Source organism: Sceloporus occidentalis, unplaced genomic scaffold (assembly GCF_023333645.1).
Source record: "Sceloporus occidentalis isolate IW3139 unplaced genomic scaffold, rSceOcc1.0.p SCAF_8, whole genome shotgun sequence".
In the NCBI taxonomy this organism is placed as follows: Eukaryota; Metazoa; Chordata; class Lepidosauria; order Squamata; family Phrynosomatidae; genus Sceloporus; species Sceloporus occidentalis.
The window spans coordinates 19005158-19032356 of NW_028316988.1; the positions used below are offsets into that span (position 1 = coordinate 19005158).

Below are 27199 nucleotides of genomic sequence, written 5' to 3' on the forward strand. Positions count from 1 at the left end.
ACAGGAAGACATCTCTTTTCTTAATATCTCAACATTTCCCCAAGCAAAAACAGCTCTAGCTCCAAACGGCTAGAAAGAGTTCTCCTTCCTTGGTTTGACTTCCTTCATGTAATAACATTGAGGTGGGAATGCTGCTAGTTTTGCTGAGCATCTCCTTTCCTTCTCTAGGGTCCACCAGGAAAAGATGGACTGCCGGGCCATCCTGGGCAGAGAGGTGAAACTGTAAGTATCTTGAGATCTTCAGTGCCCAAACGGTACTCTTAACTTTGTTGTTCAGGGTTGCAGTCATCAACCTTGCATGATGGGAGGCCCCCTCATTCTTTGATAGGGAAGTGTGATCATGTCCAAAATAACAACACAGACAACCTGGGTTTTGGTTATTAGATCAGCAGCTAGCCAGGTCCCAGTCACTATGTCCACCTACTTGGCTAATAGGGGTTTTTTCCCCTCCTTCTTCTCTTCCTGTTGATCTTATTCCTTTCATTTCTCCATCTTCATTAAGCTTGAGTTGGTGGGAGCTTGTAGCATGAATATTATTCCCTAGCCCCAGAGAACTGACTGGGTCTTCCATACTCCCCTTCACATAATAGTATGAGTCCCACAGCCCAAGACAAAGAGTGAGATATCTCAAGTGGGACTAGGAAGGTACATCTCTTGTTTCCATATATATATATCCGAAATGGGTGGGGCTGCATCTGCATCTACATTGCAGAAATAATGCAGTTTGGCACCACCTTAACCCACAGTGCGGCCATGTTTCTTCTCGCATGTTAATGTTATTGCATAGGGCATGATCTGTGAGTTATGGTTGAAATAGCATAAAATGTGGGTTGCAGTAAAAGCATCTTTCAATGCCATTGCAGATAGCGGTTTTTACAATATAAGAGAAGTGGGACATTCTTGGAAGCTATCACCACTGGTGAAATATTTTTCCTCAAACCAACTGAAATATTGGGGACACATACCTTCAGACGGCATCTTTTAAAACTGAGCAATCCATAATTTTCAGCATCACCACACCTCCGCCATTAAAACACCTGTTGAAATTTGGTAGCATTTGACTTGCAGTTTTTGCCTGGTTAAGTCCCCTTCCACTTCTACTGTCCCATCATCTCTCACTCTTCCGCTGACATCAATATGACAGCCGCACTCCTCCAAAGGAGAGGAGACCAAGCTTTATAATTCTTGTTCTGAACAGAAACAAGAGGAAAGAATTAATCCAACTGTAAGAGATGCTGTTTGTCTTATTGATCAGCAAAACTATTGTGCTGCATGGATGTGTCCTGTTCACTGGGCATATCGATCTCTGCCTACAACTCACCTCCCAAAACAGCCTTTGGTGAACTTGCAGGTGCTGGATTCTGGTTCTTTTAGTCACCTGGAACTAAAATTATTGAGAGGCCTTTTAGAGGACTAGATTTGATGCCACAGATAATGACCTGAGCCTCTGGATTTTCTCAGCTGGAAATGGATTTATTGTATTGTCAAAAAATAATGCCTGTCTTTACTGATTCCATCATCCAATATCAAAAATATATTGGTTGAGCCCTTCACACACATGCACACACACTTGCATATAGGACATCTCTCCCTTGACTGTACTGCTTTAAACTGTGGGTGAGAGTAATAGAAACAGAAAATACTAGAGTTGGAAGCTACCCCAAGGACCACCCAATCCAACCATCTGCCATGCAGGAATACATAGTCGAAGCAGTCCTAAAAGATGGCCATCTAGCCTCTATTTTCTTGTTCAAATGCTCACTCTACTTCTGTCTTGTTCAATTTATTGGGTGGCATTGGAACTGGACAACCCCTGAAACTTGGTGGAGCCTGTGAACATCCCTGAGCAGTCATTTAGCAGTTGAAGGACATTGGGCAAGAAGAGCCCTGACGGAGATGTTCCCTGGTATAAAATCAAAGAATCTTAGAGCTAGAAATGAACACAAGGATTATTTAGTCCACTCCCCTGCAATGCACAGCTAAAGCACTCCTGAAAGATGCCCATCCAAACTGTGCTTAAAGACTTCCAAAGATGAAGAGTCAACTATGCTCTGAGGCAATCTATCCCACTGACAAACAGTTCTTACAGCAAAGTTATTCCTTATGTTTTTGATGGAATATCTTCATTTTGTAATTTAATCAGTTGATTCATGTTCTAGTCCTTGGGGCAGTAGAAAAAAATGTCTTTCCTGTGGACATGTATTGGAAGACTATCCACAACTATAAAGCTATATTTTAGGAGACTAGATTGCCTTTGTTGGTGTTGGTAATGATGGAAGTTTTAGAAAAAGCATGCAAAAGTGAAATATGGAAGATGTATATCCTTAAATCCATGGCATAGGCATTTGTGGTAGGGAAATTCCCTTTTTGGTCACCCTTGGCCATCATATGCTCCACGTGCCTATTTTATCCACTGTCCCATCCACGCAAAGTTTCAGTTCAACAGACCGAAGCTTCAAGCCTTATGTAATCCACGCTTGCTCTCATATTCCAATAACTCACTCTATCCTCGTTCATTGTCCTTCGGGATGTCTCTCATTCTTTCAAAGATGATAAGTCAGCTTATCAGCAGAGAGCTTGTTAAGTCTGCCGGATCGTTCCACAGTATGATGAAGCACTGTGGTTATCGTGCTCCCTAAATGACAACTTCTTGTTTTCTCGCAGGGCTTCCAAGGCAAGACTGGTCCCCCCGGCCCTCCAGGAGTTGTGGGTCCTCAGGTGAGCAACCCCCCAAATCTACCCCAAATTATTTATCGACTCTTTTGCTTTCAGCTCTATGGGAGGACTGCCAGTGATCCAATTACCTAGCAATTAGGACGCCCTCGGTTAGATTAATGGCAAAGTGAATTTTGTATTGCAGGGTAAATACATGTTTATGTCTGCTTTCTGAGGTGTAAAAGTCATCTGCCTGGTAATTATGTTGGGAGATACTGGAACATAAAACATAATTAGCGTAATCTTCAGAAACCGGGCCGTTGCCAAGACATCATCCAGCCCTTTAGCGGGGAGCTGTTTTCCCTTTGTTAAAATGGAAGATGCAGGATGAAACCTCTATAGATCCCATCACTGGCCCATGGGGAGCGGACGCATGGGACCCAAGGAGGTTTGATTTAATACAGTATTTCCAATATTTAACAGCTCACACCGCCATCTCTCTGGAGTCCCAAGATAGCTTGCAGATGTGTTTGGAAAGCAATATAAAACAGTAAAACCAACATGGGTAAAAACAAAAAAATTACACAATTGGAAAAAAAAGTTAAAATCTACCAGAAATACACATAGAGGAGATATCAGGGGAGGTAAGAGTACAACTCAGATGGGCCTCAAAACAGTTTTTGTGGCCCTTGTAAACTCTCTCAATGTCCTTTATTTCTGGCCAAAAATAAATAAATAAAGTCCACTGTTGGTCCTGGATTTGCCTTTCAAATATATTATAGACCCGTTTCACAGGTATACACACACACACACACAGAGTGCGCACATGTTATATGCGCTTGCCACGCGGGGAGGAAGAGGCAGCGTGTCCCATAGGGAAGAATGGGGCCTGCGCGCATGCACCGCCATGCCACCACATGCACGAGCCCTATTCATTTAAATGGGACTCAAGCGTAGGCGTTTTTTGTTTTACGTGGGGGAGTCCAGAACGGATCCCCTCGTAAACAAAGGGCACACTGTATTATACTTTCCTCTTCACTTTTCACTCACACGATTTTTGTTCTGGCACCATGGTGTCCTCATATCATTTATTGGGTAGCCCCATGTTTAAATCCTTGCCAATAAACTTAGGTTAATCTTATGCGCCTTCAAGTCAACTCCAACCTGTGGTAAACTGATCATAGGCTTTTCTTGGCAAGATGTAGTCAGAGGGGGTTTATCATTGCCTTCCTCTTAGGTTAAGACAGTGGTTCCCAACCTTCCTAATGCTGCGACCCTTTAATACAGTTCTTCATGTTGTGGTGACCCCCAACCATGAAATTATTTCCATTGCTACTTCATAACTGTAATTAAATAGGTGTTTCCTGATGGTCTTAGGCGACCCCTGTGAAAGGGTCATTCGACCCCCAAAGGGGTCCTGACCCACAGGTTGGGAACCACTGGGTTAAGAGATGGTAACTTCTGCAAGGTCATCCATTGGGTTTCCTTACCTGAACAGGGATTCAGCCTCTGCTCTTCTGGAATCCTAGTCAACACTCAAAATAGTACACCACAGTGGCTTTTTTTTTTAACATAGCATAGCATAAATATTAGCCTGCATCCTAACACCAGTTCCAACAGTTGCGCAACCAAATACTCAATGAGTGAGACCCTTGAGCTCACCTGAAGAAGTAGACTTTAGTCTACGAAAGCTCATGCTGCCAACTTCTTTCTTTCAGTTAGTCTCAAAGGTGCTACAGGATCTCGCCAGATACTGTTGATGGTCAGTTAGCTCCTCTCTCCTTGCATATGCTTTCAAAATGATTGGCTTCACTAGGGACTGTGCCAATCCAATGTCTGACAAAGTTCAATTGTTTGAACAGCTATTTTAATGCTAGCATCATATCCTAGGAGTATTCTGTCTTCTGACTGATCTTGGCAATTTCACAGTACAGGTTGAGTACCCCTTATCCAAAACACTTGGTACCCAGTGTGTTCCATGTTTTGGATACGTTTTGGATTTTGAAATACCTGTTTTTGCATATACATAATGCACACAGTAAATGATACACAACACAAGTAGGATAGTATGTACTGTATCTGTGAGTCTGGAAAGAGTCTGTGGATCTGTGAAATGGTGGGAATCCAAACTCAGTGTGAATCCATGTCTTCTGCCATTTCACAGATGCTCATGTCTCTCTCCAATCTCACATCCCATTCATTCATTGCCTGTGTTATGTATGAGATGCAAGGCTGGAGATATACCAGTAAGAAATCCACACCTTTAGGTCACAGAAATGAGGCGGTTTTGTCGGGAAATGGCTTCACTCTGAATGGACTCCTCACAATCCATCTGCAAGTGGGTTTTCACAGCAGCGGAATAGCTGTTTAGCAGTGTTTTTCTCTTTTGTAACAGCCTGTGCTTCGAGAACACACATTCTAGGATAATGACTCAGTGGCAACATTAGTTCCCATGTACGGATCAATAATCACCATGTAGTTTGAAAGTTAATCAGATTTTTATGTCCAATAAAGGAACGAGAGAAAGCATTTCCCAGCCAAAACCTGCATAATCATAAAAGCTTGATTTTTATAAGGTGCCTTCTCCTCCTTAAGAATCTCAAGAGCACTCGGCTGGGAAAGCAAAGGAGATGCCAGGCTAAGACAAACACCTCTGGGTTTTTGTGGATGCATGCTCCTAGCCTCAAAAGGGAAGAGATCACCAGCTGCACCACAACACATGAATGGGATCATTGCATATTTGTGATAGTTGCGAGTTTTTGTAACATGGGTTCATTTAGATCCATAAAAAAAAGTTCTCACTAGGCATTTTCTAGGTCTTTCAGTATGATTGTGTGGTATGCTCCCACTGGACATTGGCCATAGAGTTGTGTTGGAGAACCTACAAATGCCTAAAGAGAACTTCGTCATTCATTTCAGGTAAAAGAAGTAGAGTTCCAGTTTATACATGAAAATTGTATTAAGCAAAGGGTCCAGGAACTGAACCCTAACATAATGTTGGCTGATCAGATAGACAGACAGACAGACAGACAGACAGACAGACAGACAGACAGACAGATAGATAGATAGGATGAGCATCATTCTACTTGGCCATCATTGGAATTCCTGGGAGTGTTCTTGATTTTCTGTCCTGGTTTCTTTTACAGGGTCCTACTGGAGAAACTGGGCCAATGGGTGAACGTGGCCACCCTGGTCCTCCTGGGCCTCCAGGTGAACAGGGACTTCCAGGGCTGGCCGGAAAGGAAGGAACAAAGGTATGTCTGGTTTGAATGATGGGGATTCTGGCATCTGTTCTGTGATTCAGAGGGAAGGATCCAAGAAGTGACAACGGAGGATCCTTTGCTTAATAAGGCCTGATCATAGCAAACTCATCTAGACCTTTTGAGTTGAAGGACAGAGAAATATTAGAGGGTAAATTGAAGAGGCAGTTCCTGTTCTTGGAGAGCAATATGGAAGGAGAAAGATTTTGTGGATGCTACTATAATCTGGAGCGAGCTTGGCCTTCTTAATTATATCCCAAGTTGCAGACTTCCTTCTGTTCAGAAATATTGTGTATCCACCTGGTTGGCCCCTTTTTGGCTGCAAAAACATTTTTGAAAACCAAAATGAGAAAGGGACGGGAACCGTTGTTGTAAATGTTACCTAGTGGTTGGTTCCAAAATGGTATTTTGCTAATTGCAGTTTGTTAAGATGTGGATTGTTGCCTTGTGTTTGGTGCTGTGACTGGTATTGAGGACTGCTTTTGAAATAACAGTGAGAGGTACTCTTTCTATTCTGAACCATATCTTTTTTTTTTTCTTTGCAGGGTGATCCAGGACCTGCAGGTCTTCCTGGGAAAGATGGTCCAGCTGGTTTGAGAGGGTTCCCCGGAGACAGAGGCATGCCTGGTCCAATTGTAAGTGAAGCTCTCTTAGATGCCAAAAGCATTGATCTAGGCTAGGGTTGACACCTGTGGAAGGCTTAGGGGGCAATATTCTGTGTTGAATATCAAATAAAACATGGGAAGAGTGGTGGTGGGCTTCAAGGGCCATAAAAGGGGTCCCATGGGATACATGTAAGTGGCACTTTGTCCACCTCTGAGCTAGGCCAAGGGTGGTGAACCTCTTTCAGCCTAAATATTGATTTCAATTCCATACACATTTATGTAGGCCACCTTCCAGGGATGAGTGGAGATTTGGCCCCAAAACACTAGCATTTTTTCGGCTTAAAGTTCTTACTGCCCAGAACTAAATATTAGTAGGGGAAACATCTCAGCCTTTCATAATGGAGTGGAGGAGGAGACTGTACAAAGATTCGAGAAGCCATGGAGAACAGGAACACACCAGATTTGTTCCTAGTACCCGAGACTCTCCACTTCTAATCTATTGCTCATTTACTGCCTATGGGTCACCTATCTTTGTTTCTCTCTTGTTGCCTGCAGGGACCTGTGGGACTGAAGGGCAATGAAGGGCCACCAGGTCCCCCTGGGCCAGCGGTAAGTATAAGTCCTTGCTGTCTAGATTCCTAGATTCCAGTGGCAAATAGCATGGGAGGGTTTGTTGGCTGCTTTTCGGCTCAAAGCAAATGGTTTCGTTCAAAGCTAGGAGGCATTCAGTCTTGTTTCCAAAGCTCCTCATTTCAGGAGGACAGAGCTCCTCATCTTTCTGTGTATCAATGCAAAAAGAAGACACAGGTAGGCAAAAAGCAGACCACAGCAGCTGGCATTCTAGCTTGTTTTGAGAATGTTCACAGTGTGGGGCAGTAACAACTTCTTATGTCTACACTCACTTTGTTATTAAGTTTTTAAATATATAGATATTTGTGTGTGTGAATGCCTATTGACTTTGGGTAATCCCATGAGTTACATTGCATTTTCTTGGACAAGGATTCCTTAGATAAAGATTTTCGTATCCATGTGGGATCCTGGAACCAAACCCCAGCAGATACCAAGGAACCAATCTTTTTCAAACCAGTGATGCACATTCTATCTGTAGAACAAAAAGGCTACCAGTCCAAAACCAACTACTAGAGTATTGCTTGATGTTGATATTAGGTAGCAAATGATGTTCACACTTGGAATTGAGGTCTTAGGTCTTGTTGGTGAGCATTCTTCAACTCTTCTTCCGTTCTTTCCATTCAGGGTTCTCCTGGTGAAAGAGGTCCTGCTGGATCAGCTGGTCCAATCGGTCTACCTGGGAGGCCTGGACCCCAAGGACCACCAGGCCCTGCTGGTGAAAAAGGAGCCCCGGTAAGTCTTGTGTTCAAAAGACAAAAGAGTGACCGCCTCTTGGAAAGATACCCATTGCCTTTTCAAGATGGCAGCCACACTAGAGTAAAGAGATGAACATTTGCAAATAACAGGCCCTTCAATTTCTTTCTCTGGTGCAAGAGGGGCCAAAAAGTGCATATCGCCTACCCATCACAAGTAGCATGTTGTGCCTTACTATTTTCAGAGATAGAGAGTAGCACACCAAAGTAACACAGTTACCTGCAAGGAATGGCTCTTTTTTTAAGATAAAGGTTACAAGAACATAATGGAGTTCCATTTCAAGGTGAGATGGTACGTTGGGAATTCATAATATGTCATGTATGGAGTTATATAACAGTTGTTCTGTGCAAATACAACCCTTGGGTTGAATGACAATACTGAAGGGCATTGCAACCTTTGTGCTGAATGACAAGTCAACTACTGGAACCTTGACATTCCACATCTGACACATTTTTCCAGCTTCCTCCTTAGGGGAACATGCACATATGTAAGACACCAACCAGCCTGTGAGGGGTAATGATGTTAACTTTTTCAGTGTAAAATAAGTTTATTTTCAATAAGATTAATGATGCCTGGCCCAAGCATACCATTGAATCACACTGGATGACCTAGAAATGCTTAGAGAGTACACTTCTCTAGGCATTTTTAAGTTCTCCAGCCCAATTCTATGGTATGCTTGGGCCAGATGTTGACCTTAGAATCCCACTGAAGGACCTGGAGAGAACTTTTTTTTCAGTCAAACTGCAGATACCAAATTTGTGGATATGGGTGTTATGATATATCCTGAATTTAGTGGCGGAGGAGGAGGAGAAGAACTCTCTGCTTTCCCCAGCCAGCTCCATCTTTTGAGCAGGATACAAAATTCTGTAGGATTCCTCAGAGCTGTTCCCTTGTCATAGTGCCCCCATCAGGTGCATGCTGTTGATAGCAGAATGCTAGATTTGATGGATTTACTCTGATCTTGAAATACAGTTCTTAAGTAATGATCCTCTGTCCAGAAGAAACATAAAACATACTTTTTCTCTTCTGGCCAAACTGCTTTCTGGTTTGCCATCACAGAGAGTATTTATTTCTTGGCTACATATGAGCAGAAGAGGTCAATGGTTTTGCATTAAGCGAAAATGTCTCTGCTGATATGGATCTGTGTTGTTTGAGACACTTGCTGTGTCCCTCTCCTTCCCTCCCTCCTCCTGCATCCTAGATTGTGTGTTGGCAGAGTTTTTGAAAGATGGAAGCTGAGCCTGAAGCCCTGATCTCCTTTCCAAGCACCATTATCAACTCACACACTGGAGTATTTATATATGAAATGTTTTGGGGAAACTAAAATGGGTAGTTTATCTGACATCTCATTGGTTACAGCTGCAGACATGTTGCCTTAGATGCAGGCAGAGATTGAAATGGTACTCTTGGGGCAAGCATTATATCTTCAGCCCATGCTATCAGAAGGCAAAGAAAAAGGAGGAGGAGGAGGAGAAGAAGAAGAAGAAAGGGAAAGAAAAGAAAAGAAAAGTGTAGACTCTTTCCTTCTCAAATCCTAGTCTTTAAGCTTTGAAATATTGACGTAGTTGCCCATCAGAAGGAAATGGGTTTCCAGTTGTGGGATTATTCCTACATCCATCTCATATGAGAAAGACATATTAGTGCAGAGGCACTAGTGACCATGAAATAGCAAGATATGCCTATTAGCATCTTGGTAACGCTTTAGAAAATTACTTTTGGTGATTACAATTCATAAAATTTGCTGGAATCCTTGAATGAGGGGGATACTGTGAATTGTGGTCCCCAGAGGTAACTTTGTCAACTTCTCATCTTGCTTGAAATACAGAGTTTAGGTGGTCTGATGAGGAACCATCCACTTGTCGCTTGGTGGTTGAGAGGAAATTTGTTATTAATTTATTCACTTATTTTCTCCTCCTTTTTTAGGGTGAGAAAGGCCCTCAAGGTCCAGCAGGTCGTGATGGCATCCAAGGACCAGTTGGTCTCCCAGGCCCCGCAGGTCCTGTCGGCCCACCAGGGGAAGATGGAGACAAGGTAGAAAACCTCCAGTTTGGGTATATGTATACTGGGAAATGGTTATACTGAAAACAGTTCCATCCCATCTCTCTGGTGAAAGGATGGAATGGATATTCAAAGACTCAGAGGGGAGATGAAAACAAGACTTCTTGACTTGTGGGGAACCCTGATGAGAATCATCCTGAAGCATCATTAAATTTACTATTCTGCCCTGTCCAGCCCAGAGTTAGCTTTTTCCTGATCCCCCAACACAGCCACAGGGTGCAGGCCACCTAAGGGTTGTCACTGGCTTTGTTTGGATAGCTGGCACATACTGATATCCTCTGCATCATCTTCAGCCATCTTTCAGAACTACAGGACTGTTTCAGGATCTGAGGGATAAGTGAGTTGTGGGCAGACTTCTTCTCCCTCCCCATGAGAATGTCTTTGAAAAGACCCAGCTATTCAAGGAGCATTTTTTCCTCCCTTGAGGGGTCACACTTCCCCCCAAATCAGCTCAAACGTCTCCAGACCCCACAGAAGAAATAATATCTACCTTTCCATTTGATGCCATTGTTCATCTGCTTAATCTCCTTTTGGGTAGGGATGGTTTGGGAGGTTGGGAAGGTGTTTTGGGGTTACCCATCATTGATCGTGCCTTGAAAGGGTGAAGATTGTCCACTGTGGGGCAATTCCACCACCCAAAGTTTGACAGACAGCCCCCAAAAGCTTCTGAGGGCTACATGTGGCCCATGGTCCACATTTTTTCCACCCGTGTGATAGACAATACTGAACTGAGTGTCTGACTCTGTATAAAGAAGCTTTGTGTGTTCTTCAAAGCATACATTTTCTTGCCTTGCATTGATGGAGTGATGCACAGATTCCCACTGAGAAATTTCATATCATATCAAAATGCTTTCTCTTTTCCTCCACATTCCCTGGAGCCTTTAGCTTTGCCTTGAAATGTTGCTTTAGGCAGAATTCTACAAGCAGACATTGAATGTTCTTCTTTCATTCCCTAAAGTCAGTCAGGCTAGCTATACAAAAAAATAATAATATTAAAATTAAAAAGCTTCTAATCAGTTATAGAAATGAAGGAGCACCCTTCACCCCAAATTCTCATTGGATGTTGTAAGAAAGCTCGGCTTTGATCATTGTGAGTTTGTGGGGTGTGGGGTCACTGTAATTTGAAAAGCAAAGCAAAATAAAAACAAAAAAGGACACCAAAAGGGCCCCTATTTGCTGTGATTATTGCATATTTACTTTGGAGTAAGAGGAATTTTTCACTCTGGAAAAGAGAACATGTACAGGAAAAAGAGGACTCATAGTAGCCATCGTGGAGTGACTGTAATATGTATGTGGCTATACATTGTGTAATAATGTTTTCTTGTCTGATAGGGTGAAATCGGTGAACCAGGACAGAAAGGGAGCAAAGGCGACAAAGGAGAACAGGTACGGTGTAGTTTGTCTAATTTCTGTGGGTTGTTGCATATTTCCCAGTGTTTCCTCTGTATCCCTGCTCCACCTTTTCCCATACCCCTTGTAGACAGCTGATAGGAACTGTGGAGCTCCTTTGAGGTGAGCCTTGGGTCATTTTTAGCTTCTGTTCTACTAAAAAATATAGATCTTAGAGAGTGTCATGTTTTGCTGCCAAGCCAGGTGTCACCCATCCTGTATTTGTACATTTCATTACCTCACTCCTATCATTCATTGTGTCTCTGTTTCTTACCAGGGTCCACCAGGTCCTACTGGTCCACAAGGCCAGATTGGCCAACCAGGCCCAGCGGTAAGTATGGATACTACTATTACTCATCTAATATTTTGTACTATTGACAAGGTACAAGCTCATGGAGAGAGAGAGAGAGATTTAAGAAGCATTTCTATTTTTCTTTTTTCATCCAAGGGAGCTGATGGAGAGCCTGGTCCTCGAGGACAACAAGGTCTCTTTGGTCAGAAAGGTGACGAAGGACCAAGAGGTTTCCCAGGACCCCCAGGCCCAGTTGGACTGCAGGTAATTTCTAGAACAAATTGCAAATACCAGAGAAAGTTATATCCAAACATGAGCCTTGAGCTGCTGTAGCACTATGAAATCTGATGCCTGAATTGCATTGATAGACCCCACTAGACTAGATTCATGGACTCAGTTGTTGAATGGTGAGTCAACACTTATATAAATCCCATTGACTGTAGGCTCACCCAAAATCATTCTGGAGATCAAGGGTCTTTTTTGGCACTTCGTGTTGGGCTAATGCTTGACAAGGAGCCATTTGAACAATCTTGGCTTCATACAAGTTGAAGGTTTTTGCAAATGCAAGGTTTTCCCCCATTTTACATTTTCCAGTAATATACTTTAGCTTTAACAAATGAGAATGCATGATCTCCTTAGTGAAAATCCTTTCTAATTACTTCTACAGGGTTTACCTGGACCTCCTGGTGAGAAGGGAGAAACGGGTGATGTTGGCCAAATGGTAAGGTGCTTTCAAAGAATGTTGCAGTTACCATGTATATCTAGATGAAAGAGTTTATAACTCCACCCTTGGAATGTCTCTTTTCTTCTCTCTACAGGGTCCTCCAGGTCCTCCAGGGCCACGAGGTCCATCTGGTTCTCCAGGTGCTGATGGGCCACAAGGTCCATCAGGTGGCATTGGAAATCCTGGATCTGTTGGTGAGAAGGTAACCCATACTTTGTAAACCTAAGTTATGAAGAAACCATTTTGATGAAGGGCTTTACAAGGAGCCATTTGGAAGGAAGGAAGGAAGGAAGGAAGGAAGGAAGGAAGGAAGGAAGGAAGGAAGGCAGCCTAGGAGGTGTAGATGAGATCAGGAGAACAATGCGAGATTGAGGCAAGATCATAATGCAGAAGTCACTTCAGGTTGAAAGAAAAGGGCTAGGTTGACTTCAGCACTTTGAAGACTTCTGGGCAATAAACCATCAAGGTCTACTTAACGTTTTAGGCATAAAACCATAACCTGGAAATATCAGACTGTCTAGCCTTGCTGTCTAGAAGATTCTTAAAATTGTAGAACAAGAAAGCTGCATTTACAGAGGGTAAAACTGTAGAGTATGCAAATGAAGAATGCACTCAAGAGTCCTTTGCCATGTGCTGAATACTTAAAGAAAGTCTATTGCTAAGAAAACCAACTAAGACAAACTAAGAATGCACTCCTCAGAGATATTACACTAGGACAGCTGTACCAATCCCCACATTACTATTAGATACTAAGGGACCATGCGAGGATGCTTTTGCTTGAAGATTTTATATAGATTTCCTTGGATCCCCTGAGTACAACCTCTGAAGTCTTTGGTGGTCCACCTTTCCACTCACCCACTCCAATAAACACAGAGATGTGTTTGGCAACGTTAATGTTGCAATAATTCACATATGGAATAGGAAGAACTTGGAGGGTTAGTTCAGGAAGGGCCTTAAGCTGAAGAATTAAGATGTTTGGGTTCAAAGATAACCTCTGTATACCTCCCACCTACTCACTCAAAGAGGAAAATTGTACTGAGTCATGTTGGATAGGTTTGGATTCCATTAAACTACTACTGGATCCCATCAGTTGTCAGGCAAAGATCAAGTGTTAAGAAGGGATGGAGGGCTTTTTTACCTTCTTCCCCAAGACCCAAAACAAAGGACATAACCATATCTCTTTTTTGTGTTTTGCAACTGACAGGGTGAACCTGGTGAATCTGGAGAACCTGGGTTACCTGGAGATTCTGGACCTCCAGTAAGTTTGAACCTTTAAAATAGGTAGAAATCATGCAACACATGGGCCGTATCCATTTCCCTCTCTCCTTTTTTGCATGAGTTTGGAACTGAGGTGAACTAGAAGAGATAAACTAATGTTGGCACTCAGAAGTGGTTGTAAGAGATTTTCAAAATGGCACTCATAAACCCCATAACAGTCCAACACTCTTTTCTGATACAGATTCAAAACTGATAAGGATGTGCTTTTTGCTAATTTTGTTCTTGAAGTAACCAGTGAGTAACTTTAGCAATTTTGTTTCTTCTTCAAGAACAAAATATTATTTTCTCTGCAGAAAATATTGTTCCTTGTGCAAAAATATCACATGCAAATTTTGCACACAATAAGTCCAGAACTATGAAGATACTCTTGAGTCCAGGTTTCTTTTTGTCAGGGTTTCCCGATACTTGGGAAACTTATTTTTTGACCAATTTTCAAATAGTCTTTGAATATTTTTGAATATTCTGTTTAGCTCCAATAGAGCTTTCTTGGGCTATATGTTTATCAGGTAGCATTGCTTCCATCCCATCCTTCTCTGTCCTTCAGAAACTGCCTGTTGTTGTTTTCACTTCATCCAGATGATTGAACTCTTGGTAGATGAAACATCTTGAACCAGTTTCCCACTGTCTGTTCCTTGACACCAAGCATGGAGGGAGGGAGGAGGGATTGTATGTAGGTACTAATATAAGTCATGGTTCTTTGCATAAATTCCTTTGCAGTTTCTTAGGATGCTTCTCAAGGTGTTGTCATAGAGAAGACTGTTAACCTTTCACCTTTCATTGGCAGGGCCCTAAAGGAGAAAGAGGAGAAAAAGGTGAATCAGGTCCTTCAGGGGCAGCTGGTCCTCCTGGCCCCAAAGGCCCTCCAGGTGATGATGGCCCCAAAGGTAGCCCTGTAAGTAGCCTCTGCCTGTATTTCAATGTCTGTGCTGCCTCAAATTAGGAGAGCTTGGTTGAGTCTTATCTCCTTTGACTTGAGGACTTGTCACTTCCCAACACTGGGCCACTTCATAGAGACCTGCTTCACTTCTTCTAGAGTTTTATGATACTCCCCTTAAAGCTAAATCCTATTGATACTCCCAACTACAGTAGACTCATTGATTCATTTAGATCAGGGATGGGGAACCTACATCCCTCCAAGTTCTTGTGAACTACCATTCCCATCATGCCTGAACTTCCTTCATCATGATGGAAATGATAGTTCGTCAGAACCTGGAGGGCAGTAGGTTCCCCATCCCTGATTTGGATATACCTCTGTGTTGACTTGTCATTTCACAATGGATGCAATGGATCTACTCTAGTTGGACCTAACCAATCATATTCAGTCTACCATGTGTCTACAGTCTTTTTTCTATAACTGGAGAGTCTCATTCACCTCTTTCTTCTACCCCAGTGAGGACAGTGCAGTCCATGGTCCATATGTACATTCAACCTCAATGTGTACCCTCTCCATGAGTTCCACAAGGCCTTTAAACTGTCCTCTCTGTATTTAAACTTTTCTTCTGGTGAAACATTTCCAGGAGGGAAAGGTCCAGTCACAACAAAATTCAATAGTGTGGGGTTAACTGTTACGCATAACCGAATGGGTATAGTGCACCCAATGATAGAAGACCCATTTTATACAATGTATTTACTATTGCTAGTTGTTGTGTGGGTAGGTGGGTGTGAGCTTTTAATGATACACACTTTAACTGGGTTTTAATATTTTCTGATTGTTTAATTGTGTCTTAACTTCTTATTTTGTGGATATTTAACAATGTTTTTTTAATTGTTGTAAGCCACTTTGAGTGTCCCAATATAGGATAGGATAGAAATGTTGTTGTTGTTGTTGTTGTTATGATGCAACCCAGGTGTTGATCTGTGTCTCTTTTTTGGTTTTTATACTACAGTCTGTGGAAATGACAAGAGAGATTACTCTTAAAGGTGGTACACAGTAGCGGGAATCTCGGGTCCTTCCAACAGATTTTAGTATTAAAACCCAAAAGCTGTTAACAAATATGTGAGTCTAAAGGTGCCAATTGAATCTTTGGAGACAGACTAAGAATAGAATAAATCTTTATTACAGACATATACCAGCGGAGGACATTCAATTAAAGACATAAAAATATTTTGTCATTTGGGATCTTTGTGGGTTTTGCTGCAAACAGACTAGCATAGCTGCCCCTGAAGGATATGTTTGCAACATGGTCAGGCTAGGACTCTTTCCTGTAATATGAGCAACCATTGCAGTGATATATTACTTGACCCAACAGTGCTGAAAAGGGCAACCAATCAGTGTGTCTATTTGGGGATGCATTTCCTCGGGCCACTTCATCCACATGTCAGACTCCCTTTGCTTCAGTTCCCACTCACCCATTTTTTGATGAATAAACCCCCACAAGAACCTGACTTGCAAATTCTGTTTGGAAGTTGGTGTTTTGATATCCTCCTTGGGTCAGTGGAACTGACGCTGTTTCCTGAATGAGACACATCCGTGCATCCTTGGCTTTTACTATTATCAGTGCTGAAATAGAAGGCTGTAAAAAAGATTCTCAGATGCTGTAATTCTTCACAAGGAAGGGTATCTCAGTATGTTGGGCCACCCCATCAAATGACTGTCATCTGTCACAAGCTCCTCAATGCATCTTTCATCAGCATAGCATAACAAAACCACCACCGATCAGGTATTTTGTCCCAAATTTAAATCTTTATTCAGCATCCTCTTCAGGTTTTAATTCTGCAAAATGTGTTATGTACTTGAAATAGTCCCAATGAGTGTCTGTAAATAATGTTGTTTCCATTCCTTCCATCTGTCTAGGGCCCAGTTGGCTTCCCTGGTGATCCAGGTCCTCCTGGCGAACCCGGTCCAGCTGTAAGTACTGAACAAGAAGATATTTGTTTTCTTCTTCTAGTTTATAGAACCATAGAGTTGGAAGATACCCCAAGGGTCATCTAGTCCAAGCCCCTGCCATGCAGGAAGACACCATCAAAGGACCCCTGACAGACGGCCATCCAGCCTCTGTTTAAAAACCGCCAAAGAAAGAGACTCCACCACCTTCCAAGGCAGTCCATTCCACTTTCCAACAGCTCTTACCATCACGAAGTTCTTCCTAATGTTTAGGTGGAATCTCTTTTCTTATCATTTGAATTTATTGCTCCATGTCCTAGTCTCTGCAGCAGGAGAAAACAAACTGTTCACCGGCCAATTTACTCCTAAGAAAGTGTCCGTAAAATCAAGAGCTAACACTAATCTGGCCCTTTCCTGCACAGAAGAATGAAGGGAGAGGAAGGTCATAGGAAACGCTCACTAGTTGTTTTCCTCTATCGTCCGGTCTAAATCCTGGTGTCAGTCTCACAATAGTTAGATCCACTGAATCAGTGGGAATATGCCAAGTCAATACTTACAAACATTTCATTGATTCAGTGCGTCTACTCTAGTTGGAATGAACAATTGGATTTAGGTCATATTGGGCTAGAAACTTGTTATAAAAGGAAGGGAGAATGAAACTGACATTTTGTGCTAGACATTTGATTCTTCACATGAAGAATTAATAGAGTCTCATCCCTGGGACCATCTAGAGGAGAAGAAGAGTTTGCTCCAGAATAGAAGTAATGACCTACAAATTTTATGGTGAAGGATAATGTTGAAGGATTAGCAATTTAAACCTGTCAAGATGATCTTCAGAAATGTATGTTTTTTAAATATATATATATATATATTGTTGGGTGTGGTATGTGAAGATATGCTTCTGTCTTTTCTGTCAGGGTCAAGATGGTCCACCAGGTGATAAAGGTGATGATGGCGAATCTGGGCAGACAGTGAGTGAACTCTGATGTCTGTTTCTTAGACCTGCCTCCATTTTCTGATTCTCTCTGATACCTTAATCAGAGTTTGGTCTCTTTGGAGGCTGTTCTCAGAAATATGATAATGAAATTACTTTAATTTTCTTTCTCTCTTCTATTCAGGGCTCCCCTGGTCCAACTGGAGAGCCTGGTCCTTCAGGTCCACCAGGGAAAAGAGTAAGTTATCTTTGGGCATAAATAAAAGCATTGCACCCCGTAATGAGGAGCAACGCTGATCAAAAATGTTCATTGACTTTTGAGCTGCTCCAACCATGACTTTCGGTTTTGTCATTCAAGAGAGACAATGTGCCTCTTGTTTTTCTTTTCCTTGAAGTGAAAAATATTGAAATGCAATCAGGGGTCATTATAATCTCCTCTCTGGCTCAGCATCCTCAACGCTTCATATGGAATATGAGAGCATCTTACGCCATTCATTGCAGACACAAGTTCTTCAAATCAATGTAGAGAACAGGAAGAGAATTCCAATAACTACTCCTAAAATACACAGACACACACACACATATATCCATAGCAACTGATAATGCCATTAGTTGCAATTACCTTGTGTAATTTGACAGCCTTGCTGTGAATAAAGCAAGGCTTTGTTTGCATGTGGTGCTTTTGTAGTCTGCTGTTCAATGAGAAAGAAGCCAATTGATACTCAACTTGGTTGCCCCCCAAAAAAATATTGGTGAGGGAGGGCATAGTACTTGTAATGGTAGCTGGTGGGTTCCATGTCAATGGACCAATAAATCTGCCATGGGTTTTCAAAGGATCAAAGAGATCCAAAGGGCCATCCAGTCCAACCCCCTATCAGGCAGGAATACATAACTACTGCATTCCTGATGTGCATCCAACCTCTATTTAAAAACTTCCAAAGACAGAAAGTCCACTGCTCTCTGAGACAGTCTCTTCCACTTTCAAACAGCTCCTAGAGTCAAGAAGTTCTTCCTGATGTTAAGTTCCCCCTGATCTGTTCCCTTGTGCATCTGATGGCTTAAAGAACTTTCCAAAGTCTTGCCAGGATAAGTCCAGCACATTGGATAGCTCCTTTAAAGGCTGGGTGTAGAGCACATTGATCACCAACATATTGACATGGAAGCCAGTCAGTGACAAATTGGAAACAGAACCTAAGAAAGGGGTAGAGGAACCCTTTCCTTCCAGCCCTTGGAATCATAAGGCTGAACCTGTGCCTCTATGCTTCTAGTTTGAAACTAAACATTGCTGGTTTTGAAGAGCAACAAGGATTTTCTGTAAAGGTGGGAAGTCACTGCTCAAGAGGAAATCCATTCTATGTGGGCATACAAGAGGAGTCCCCTCCGCCAGCATTTTAAAGTTTAAACATAGATCAAAATTGAGAGGGTAGTGTCTGAGAGAGACCACACTATTAACATTCAGACCACATGCAGCCCACAGGTTACATGATTCACACTCCTCTAACCATCCTAGCTCCATGTAGTTCTGCTCTCAAACTCAAATCACCTTTCATACATCAATTGCTTATTCCTTTGGTTAACAATGCTGACTCAGTTTGGGGATTGTTTCCATTCAGTGGAAGGATGAGATACAAATATATCAAATGCATGACCAAGTCTACAAAAGCTTATGTGTTTAGCTTCTTTTACACAGTCTCAAAGGCGCTACAAGATCCCTTTGTATGCCATTACTTTCCAGTTCTTGTTATACGTTTTATCTATCAAAATACAGTTTTGTTCATAAATGAGTTACTGTTGTTGTCACTTTCAGTTATATTTTACTTTAAAAATAAAACTACTGGAGGTGTATATGTACGTATTATGTGCTTTCAGGTCTCCTGTTGATTTATGGCAGGTGAATTGAATTTTGCAAAGTTTCTTTTAATAAAGAACACTCAGAGGTGGTTTGCCATTGCCTTCCTACTAAATTTAGCTTACAGCTCCTGGTATTCCTTGGCAGTCTCCCATCCAAACGCTAACCAGACCTGACCCTGTGTAGCTTCCAAGATCAGACAGGATCTGGTGCTTTTAACATATTTAGGCCTGAGAGTGGCTTACATTAAATATATTAATTTGTTTTTGGTGATGTTAAGAGTCCTTTTGCTGATTCACCAGTCAACAGCTGATTCAAGTGTTGGGAGCAACCAACAAGATCCAGGCCATTATATTGATGTATTATAGCTTGATATAGCCAGAGTTCATGAAAGAAAGGTACAGGTTAAAAGGAAACCACAGAGGGACAGGGTCAAGGAGAACACAATTTAACACTCAAAAGGTTATCTTAAAGAGCCAGATGGCCCTGAGAAGAACATCACCCAAAATGACTGCCACAGATGGACAGGCCAAAACCTCATATTGGTTAGGAACCACACAATATTGTTGACCAAGATGCACAGATATTGAGAGAAGCAATGGATGGTTTACATGTGAACCAAATTGATTTCCTTTTCTTTCTTCTTCCCCTTCTTGTTTCAGGGACCTCCTGGGCCAGCAGGTCCTGAAGGCCGGCAGGGAGAGAAAGGTGCCAAGGTAACACACTTTAGCACCCAAGACACAGACAAAGTTCAATTGCTTTCCATTTTGGTCTGTGTTTTCCATAACATCTTGATTTCTCATCTGCTTTTCATGTCTAGGGTGAGGGTGGCTTGGAAGGTCCACCCGGGAAGACAGGTCCTGTGGGCCCTCAGGGGCCTCCAGGGAAACCTGGTCCAGATGGACTTCGAGGAATACCTGGCCCAGTTGTGAGTATTTGTACAACTCAATAATACAAATTCCTTTATCTGTAAGAGCAAGAAACTATCACATCAACATTTACATGTCCCATTAGATCCCAGAAATCCTGTTGGCTATAAAGCCAAGTTCAAAAACCCCTCTTGCTCTGCCAATGGACTTCCCATTGAAGCATCTGGATGACTTTGTCAGAGAGCATAAAATTGGCCTAGATAGGCTTATCGTCTGATCCATCATGGCTGTTCTTATGCTCTTAAAGATACTTGACTCATGAGCAGAAATTATAACATTCATTAGGTCCTACATAACACCAGAGACAGTGAAACAAATTCAAATGATAATCACTAACTATTGTTTTGCAGGGTGAACAAGGACTTCCAGGTGCACCAGGCCCAGATGGACCTCCAGGTCCAATGGTATGTGCTTTGTTTGTCCATTTGGAGGTCGAATGCATCCATTTACATGTTCTCTGAACCATCAACCTCCTCTCCTCAGTTCCACAAGGGTCTGAATGGGATGCACATTCCAGTTTTGCATACAAAAATGCACATTTGTTGTGTGGGGGAGTGCATAGAGATAAGAAGCTTGGAACTTTGGTTTTCAAATAATGAATCCAAACTGATTCAAGATTAACTTTATGCCTAAAGTTGTTTTTATTTGTTTTTCCTCTAAAGGGTCCACCCGGTTTACCTGGGTTGAAAGGCGATTCGGGTCCAAAGGGAGAAAAGGTGAGGATTCAGCATTAGAAAATGGATGTGTGCTTTCCAAAACTGGACATCTGAAACAGGCAGTTGAATTCATGAATGCACTTAGGTTCTCCTTCTTATGGGGAGGGAGGTTCATAAGCATTTCTGAAGTCTTATGTCCTGTGCAGAAAATGCTGCTTTCTGTGTGTCAATTTTGTGCAGAAAATGTCCCAAAATGCAGCCTTCAAAAACTACACAGTGGAATAGATTGTCTCAGTGGGTGGTGGACTCTTCACCTTTAGAAGTCTTTAAGCAGAGTTTAGTTGGGCATCTTTCAGGAGCACTTCAGTTGTGTGTTGCTGCATGGCAGGAGTTTGGAGTAGGTGATCCTTGTGTTCCTTTCCATCTCTAAGATGCTATGATTCTATGCCTGGAAACAGGATGGTAGCCAATGTGCTATTCCATTGGATGTGCAGATTATTAACATTCACTTTAAAGTGGTGCATGTAAGCATCATTCCAGAGCAGGTGTTAGTACATAATATGGTTCTTTGTTTTTTGTTTCATCCTGTAATATGGTCTCTGTTTTATTTATTTTCTAGGGTCATCCAGGTTTGATTGGTCTGATTGGGCCTCCTGGTGAGCAAGGAGAAAAGGGAGACCGAGGCCTGCCAGGTCCTCAAGGGGGATCAGGACCTAAAGGAGAACAGGTAGGCCCCCAAGAATATCCATGACAAATTTCTTCAACCATTCTTAAAGGCTCCATTGGATCAGCAGGACCTTTTTGGTATTGATGGCTCCTGTAATTGAGTCAACACATCTGTAATGTTGTATTCTTCTTTTTCTTCTACTTATCCCCCTTTAACCAAGTATCATAGTCTTTTCCAATCATGTCATCTCATGAAGTGTCCGAAGTTATGATGGCTCAATGTAGTCATAGGAAAAGAGATTCCACCTCAACATTAGGAAGAACTTCCTGACAGTAAGGGCTGTTAGACAGTGGAACAAACTCCTTCCTCGGAGTGTAGTGGAGTCTCCTTCCTTGGAGGTCTTTAAACAGAGGCTGGATGGTCATCTGTTGGAGATGCTTTGACTGAGAGTTTTTGCATGGCAGGGGGTTGGACTGGATGGCCCTTGGGGTCTCTTCCAACTCTATGATTGTATGATTCATTTTGGCTTCTGTTGATAGTCTGGTCTGGATTTGCTCATTTGTCTTTTTAGTGGTCCATGGTATATATAGAACTCTCCTCCAGCACTGTTTCAAATGAGTTGATCTCTGTACATTCACGTACTTGCGAGACTTATTTTCATGTGAAGACGTCTCTGCTCTCTCTCTTTCTGTGTGAGTGTGTGTGTGTATGTTTTTTAAATATCCACATTACTTAAACCATTTCCTGCAAAGCTTCTGGTGAAAGAACAGGCATTGTGAGAATGTAGCTGAAACACTCATTTTGTTCTTTCTGTGTCTTCTCATAGGGTATTCCAGGTCCTTCCGGTCCAATTGGTCCTCCTGGTCCACCAGGACTACCGGTACGTAACAAAAAAGGCAAATACACAAAGACTGAAAGTAAAGATGCAGGTTCATTGGAAGGCAAAAAGTATAGAACCAACTCACTGGCCTTAATGGCACTGAACCCCCCTTTTCCAGATGCTACAAACAGAAGCAAAGAGCAGTCACAAAAGTGCTGTTTCACCCTGTCTTTCTCAGATCCTACTAGATGTGCTATCAATTCCATTGCCCATTTCCATCTATGTATCATTTAACATTTGTGCCATTTCAGAAAGATAAATTGCTTTAGTTTTAAGAATGCAAGCCATCCCTCATTTTTAGAATGTTCAATCAATGCATTTGTCTTATTTTATCTTTCGTTTAATATTTAAAGACAGGTGAAACATACGCATACTTCAATTGGTTTTGTATTTGCATTCATGTTTTCTTCTTGTAATCAATAGCTAACTTTAAAGTCAATGCTATTTTTGTTTAAGCAGCAGCTGTCTAATGGTTGGCTTGGTTTCTGTCTTGTTCCAGGGTCCTCCTGGTACAAAAGGTGCTAAAGGATCATTGGTGAGTGCAGACGTCAAAATTACAAAAACAGGAATATTTCTATTACTAGCAATACAAATAACACTGCAGTTTCTAGGCTAATAGCAAGGGCATGGGTGTGTTCTAGCCACATTCCTTTCTTCCTAGTTCCTCCCTCTATAGTCACCTACAAGGTGTTCAGATAATCCTGGTTTTTGTTTCCCTAGGGCAATGCTTTGAAACCATTTTTCTATAGCAGTGTTTAAGAATGTACACTCTAAAGGTGCAAAAGCACACATGAATGCACACAGGGCCATCCTAAAGGTTCTTCTTTCCCATGGGAGCAAGAGACAATAGTCACAGTTTTCATTCCAAAATCATGTGAAACTCTCTGACTGCTCATCCATGCAAAGGGATGAATTAACAATAGTAGTCCATACACTGGTCCCCGTCTCAGTTAGACTACTTTAGTGCAGTCTCTGTGGGGCTGCCCTTGAAGGTGTCTTGGAAACTGCAGCAGTAAAAATGCAGCAGCTAGACTCCTCAGTTGGATTCAGTTCAAATAGTTTCTAACACCAGTCTGGGGGAATAGCACGGGTTGCCAATATACTTCTGGTCTGAATTCAAGATGCTATTGGTCAGATTCAAAGATGGTGAACCTTTTCGAGGCCGAGTGCCCAAACTGCAACCCAAAACCCACTTATTTACTGCAAAGTGCCATGTCCCTCTGGCTTTCTAGTAACAAACTCTGGCAAACTCTGTGCTGGGGCGATGGCCCATGTGCCCATAGAGAGAGCTTTGAGTCTCACCTCTGGCATGCGTGCCATAGGTTCGCCATCACTGACCTCTGGTGGGTTCATTTTATTTATTTAATTTATGTTGTTTATTTAATTTGCTTGTTTTTTTAATTATAAAATGCATCTTTGTGTGCAAAGATGCAGGGACCTAAATCCTATTGTGAGTAGATTCATTCAATCCATTGGATTTACTTACGTGTTGACTCTTCATTGAAAATGTGACTTAATGGGATTAGCCAACATGATATTGCACAATTTACTTAAAGAGGCCTTTTAAGATCTGGCAGGCTTGGTTTTATTGGGGGATGAGAAGGTTGCTCTTAGATTATTAATTTTAACTTTGTGTGTTTTAAATTTTATATTTGTAATTTTTATATTTTATGATTTTAATGGAACAATTTTAATTTCTGTGGTTTATATATGTTAGCCGCCTTGGGTCCCACTTTGAGAGAAAGACAGGATAAAAATAAAATACAGTGCACCCACGTTATACACGGCTTTGAGTGTATGTGCTCAAGCCGCCCGGGAGCGCAAGGGGGAGCGCATCCCATTCAGATGAATGGAGCGTGCGTGCACCGCTGCACCATCGCGCTGCTGCACTACCACATGCACAAGCCCCATTCAAGTGAATGGGGCTCAAGCATAGGCGGAATTCGCCTTACGCGGGTCCGGAACAGATCCCCCACATAAGGCAAGGGTCCACTGTAAATATATATTTGCCTAAAACCATGGGAAACGGGGATGGGAGGAAGCACTGATCTTCCTACTTTCATTGTCATATGGAGAATCTCACGGTGGTTGACAGTTTGGTCTTGTTTCAGTGTTTCTATTGGTGGGAAAATTTGTGAACATTGTTTGCATCCCAGTGGCCATTTTTAAGAGATGTTGTGGGTGCCAAACTGTACAAATGCCCATTCACAGATAATGGCCTTTTTTGTGTCATTCCTTCCAGGGTCCAACAGGTCCAAAGGGTGAAATGGGCCATCCTGGTCCACCAGGGCCTCCTGTGAGTATGATCATCAGTAAAGACCATAGCTGGTCATGTCCTTTTTTATCCCCTTCCCTAGTGTATTCTTTGTCTTGTATGATGTTTCCCGAACCCAACTTCTGTCCTTCTTCATCCAAGGGTCCTCCCGGGGAAGTGATCCAACCTCTTCCCATCCATTCCTCGAAGCGGACCCGGAGGAACATCGATGCCAGCCAGTTGGTTGACGATGCTGCCAACACCGACAACTACATGGACTATGCTGATGGCATGGAAGAGATCTTTGGGTCCCTAAACTCTTTGAAACTGGAAATCGAGCAGATGAAACATCCCTTGGGCACTCAGCACAATCCGGCTCGCACCTGCAAAGATCTCCAACTTTGTCATCCAGACTTCCCAGATGGTATGCAGGAGATGGGGTTTTTTTAGGGGGGTGAGGAGGATTCATTTAGGAACCAAAACAAAATAATGTGCAGATATTAAATTTTACACATGTCTGAAAAGTTAGACTTCCTTTGCTTATAAAGAACAATGGGTGTCATAAAAACCTAGATCCAACTAAACTAAACCATCAAATTGATGGAAACTTGATAAGTCCACACATATGCTGGCTCTATAATTCTTCTTTTTAAGAGTGGGTTAATTTTAATTGTAATATAGATTTCAAAAGGAGAAGAATTAAATCTGATCAAACTGTTGAATGCAACATTTGTGGCTATTGTTCCCTTTTCAAGCAATATAGATATATATATATATATTTGGTTTCCCAACTCCAGGTGAATACTGGGTAGATCCTAACCAAGGCTGTTCCAGGGATTCCTTCAAAGTTTACTGTAACTTTACAGCTGGCGGTGAAACCTGCATTTTCCCAGATAAGAAATCAGAAGGAGTAAGTAATTCTTCTTTTTCTCACTAGCCTTCCCATCATTCTCTTCCTCACATTGGAGACCATTTTGCAGATGTTTAGTGATCCAGAGGTTATTGTGATGTATCTGGTAGGAAGAGCTTTTGTGTATGACATGAGCTGGTATTTTGGTCCCACCCCTGAAAAGGAGACCCAGAAGACTTCTCAGAACTGAATTTAGCCTTCAGTTCCCCATCTTTGGTCTAAAGAGAACTATCACAATAATGGTAACTGAAAAGTTTCAAGCTAGGAAGTTCAAGCCTGGATGTCTTCCTCCAAGACATCAGAGAGAATTCCCATTCATTCCTTTGCTCCAGGGGCACATCCCCGCAATTACAGCGCTGCTGTCTAAGTGAGATACTATTGGTCAAAGGCCTGCGTAAATTTGATATCTATGCTTATTTATTCATGCTGCGTATTTATCTCTCTAATAGCTCACTGTCCTGAAACGGGCTTATTTTTCATGGCTGGATATAAAATATGTATTCATGTAGGAAAATAGCTGTGTTGCATTTCATAAAGAAATAATGAGACCTGTTAATATGCTGGGGTAAAAAAATGATATACACCCATATTGAGGAGTCGTATAAGATGTTTATGCATTTATTTATTTAGAGGACAGCTGGGAATATTTAAAGAGAACAATCTCTTTTTATCCCCTGAATCTTTTGGACCTGCAGAACAGGTCTAAAACCCCTCCATTTCAGATCCTTTTTAGATATGGTCACAAGAACTCCAAGGTTCTTCAGAAACCTATCCACAACAGAAGACAAACTTTCATGAAAGACTGACTCAATAGTAGTCCTAGCAAGGGTTGTAAAGCTTTATTTCATTCTCACACAAGGGAAGAACCTTCAAAAGTAGGAATGTAATTTTTCACTAACTTTCTTCTTCAAGGAAGCAACAAGTGGTTTAACAAGTTTCCTCCTTCTCCAAGAAGGCCTTCAAAAAGACACATCACTTCTGAAGGCTCTTTGCACTTCAGGAGTTATGCTGTGCAAAATTCATGCATGGTTGTTTTGAGCAGAAAATGGCTTTTTGGTTGTTAAAAAAATTACAATGAAAGGTTGGAAAGAGAAACAGCTGAATTAGAATATATCCACAAACTCCAATCCTTCAATAGTGGGTGGAACTGAGACAATGATTTCTTGGCGCACTGCGCATATAACAGTGAGAACTTCCTTGGCCAGCTTAACATATCTCCTTTCTAGTTTTCAGCCAGCATATCCCACATTCCAAAACTCTCTCCAACCTTCATACGGTCATGCAACCACCTTGACCTTAGGCACCATCTTTCCTTGTGCGTTTGTCCCTCAACAGACATAGTCAAAACTAAACCTGTCACCTCATCACCATACTCACAAGTTTTGCATTTCTATGACTATTCACACAGTCTGATTGCAAAAGTCTTTCCTGGGCATCAGTTCACTCCATGAATCTGGGAAATTAAACCAAAGGCCTGAACAGACAGGCCAAAATAAAGCTGCTCCAGGTCACTTTGGAGGTATGCTGTTTAAATGATGCATGCATCCTAAGAGGCTGGAAGCCATGCCAAAGCCATGCTCTGGTCCTAAGGACTGGAGCGCAGCTTTGGCACAGCTTATGGCCTCTTTAGATGCGTGTGTCATTTAAACAGC

At 42.0% G+C, this 27199-nt stretch overlaps 1 protein-coding gene across 1 annotated transcript in view; it reads left to right on the forward strand.

The window, feature by feature from the left end:
- LOC149308107 (collagen alpha-1(V) chain) overlaps positions 1 to 27199 on the forward strand; it is a 178135-nt gene that overhangs the window by 137293 nt on the left and 13643 nt on the right. The window contains exons 37-63 of the mRNA XM_089535095.1: positions 169 to 222; positions 2665 to 2718; positions 5802 to 5909; positions 6461 to 6550; positions 7076 to 7129; positions 7775 to 7882; positions 9827 to 9934; positions 11294 to 11347; positions 11628 to 11681; positions 11799 to 11906; positions 12310 to 12363; positions 12461 to 12568; positions 13571 to 13624; positions 14429 to 14536; positions 16439 to 16492; positions 17386 to 17439; positions 17587 to 17640; positions 19914 to 19967; positions 20072 to 20179; positions 20531 to 20584; positions 20843 to 20896; positions 21456 to 21563; positions 22330 to 22383; positions 22883 to 22918; positions 24626 to 24679; positions 24800 to 25061; positions 25435 to 25547. Of these exons, the coding sequence (XP_089391221.1) occupies positions 169 to 222; positions 2665 to 2718; positions 5802 to 5909; positions 6461 to 6550; positions 7076 to 7129; positions 7775 to 7882; positions 9827 to 9934; positions 11294 to 11347; positions 11628 to 11681; positions 11799 to 11906; positions 12310 to 12363; positions 12461 to 12568; positions 13571 to 13624; positions 14429 to 14536; positions 16439 to 16492; positions 17386 to 17439; positions 17587 to 17640; positions 19914 to 19967; positions 20072 to 20179; positions 20531 to 20584; positions 20843 to 20896; positions 21456 to 21563; positions 22330 to 22383; positions 22883 to 22918; positions 24626 to 24679; positions 24800 to 25061; positions 25435 to 25547 (2175 nt within the window). The remainder of the gene's footprint in view (positions 1 to 168; positions 223 to 2664; positions 2719 to 5801; positions 5910 to 6460; positions 6551 to 7075; positions 7130 to 7774; positions 7883 to 9826; positions 9935 to 11293; positions 11348 to 11627; positions 11682 to 11798; positions 11907 to 12309; positions 12364 to 12460; positions 12569 to 13570; positions 13625 to 14428; positions 14537 to 16438; positions 16493 to 17385; positions 17440 to 17586; positions 17641 to 19913; positions 19968 to 20071; positions 20180 to 20530; positions 20585 to 20842; positions 20897 to 21455; positions 21564 to 22329; positions 22384 to 22882; positions 22919 to 24625; positions 24680 to 24799; positions 25062 to 25434; positions 25548 to 27199) is intronic.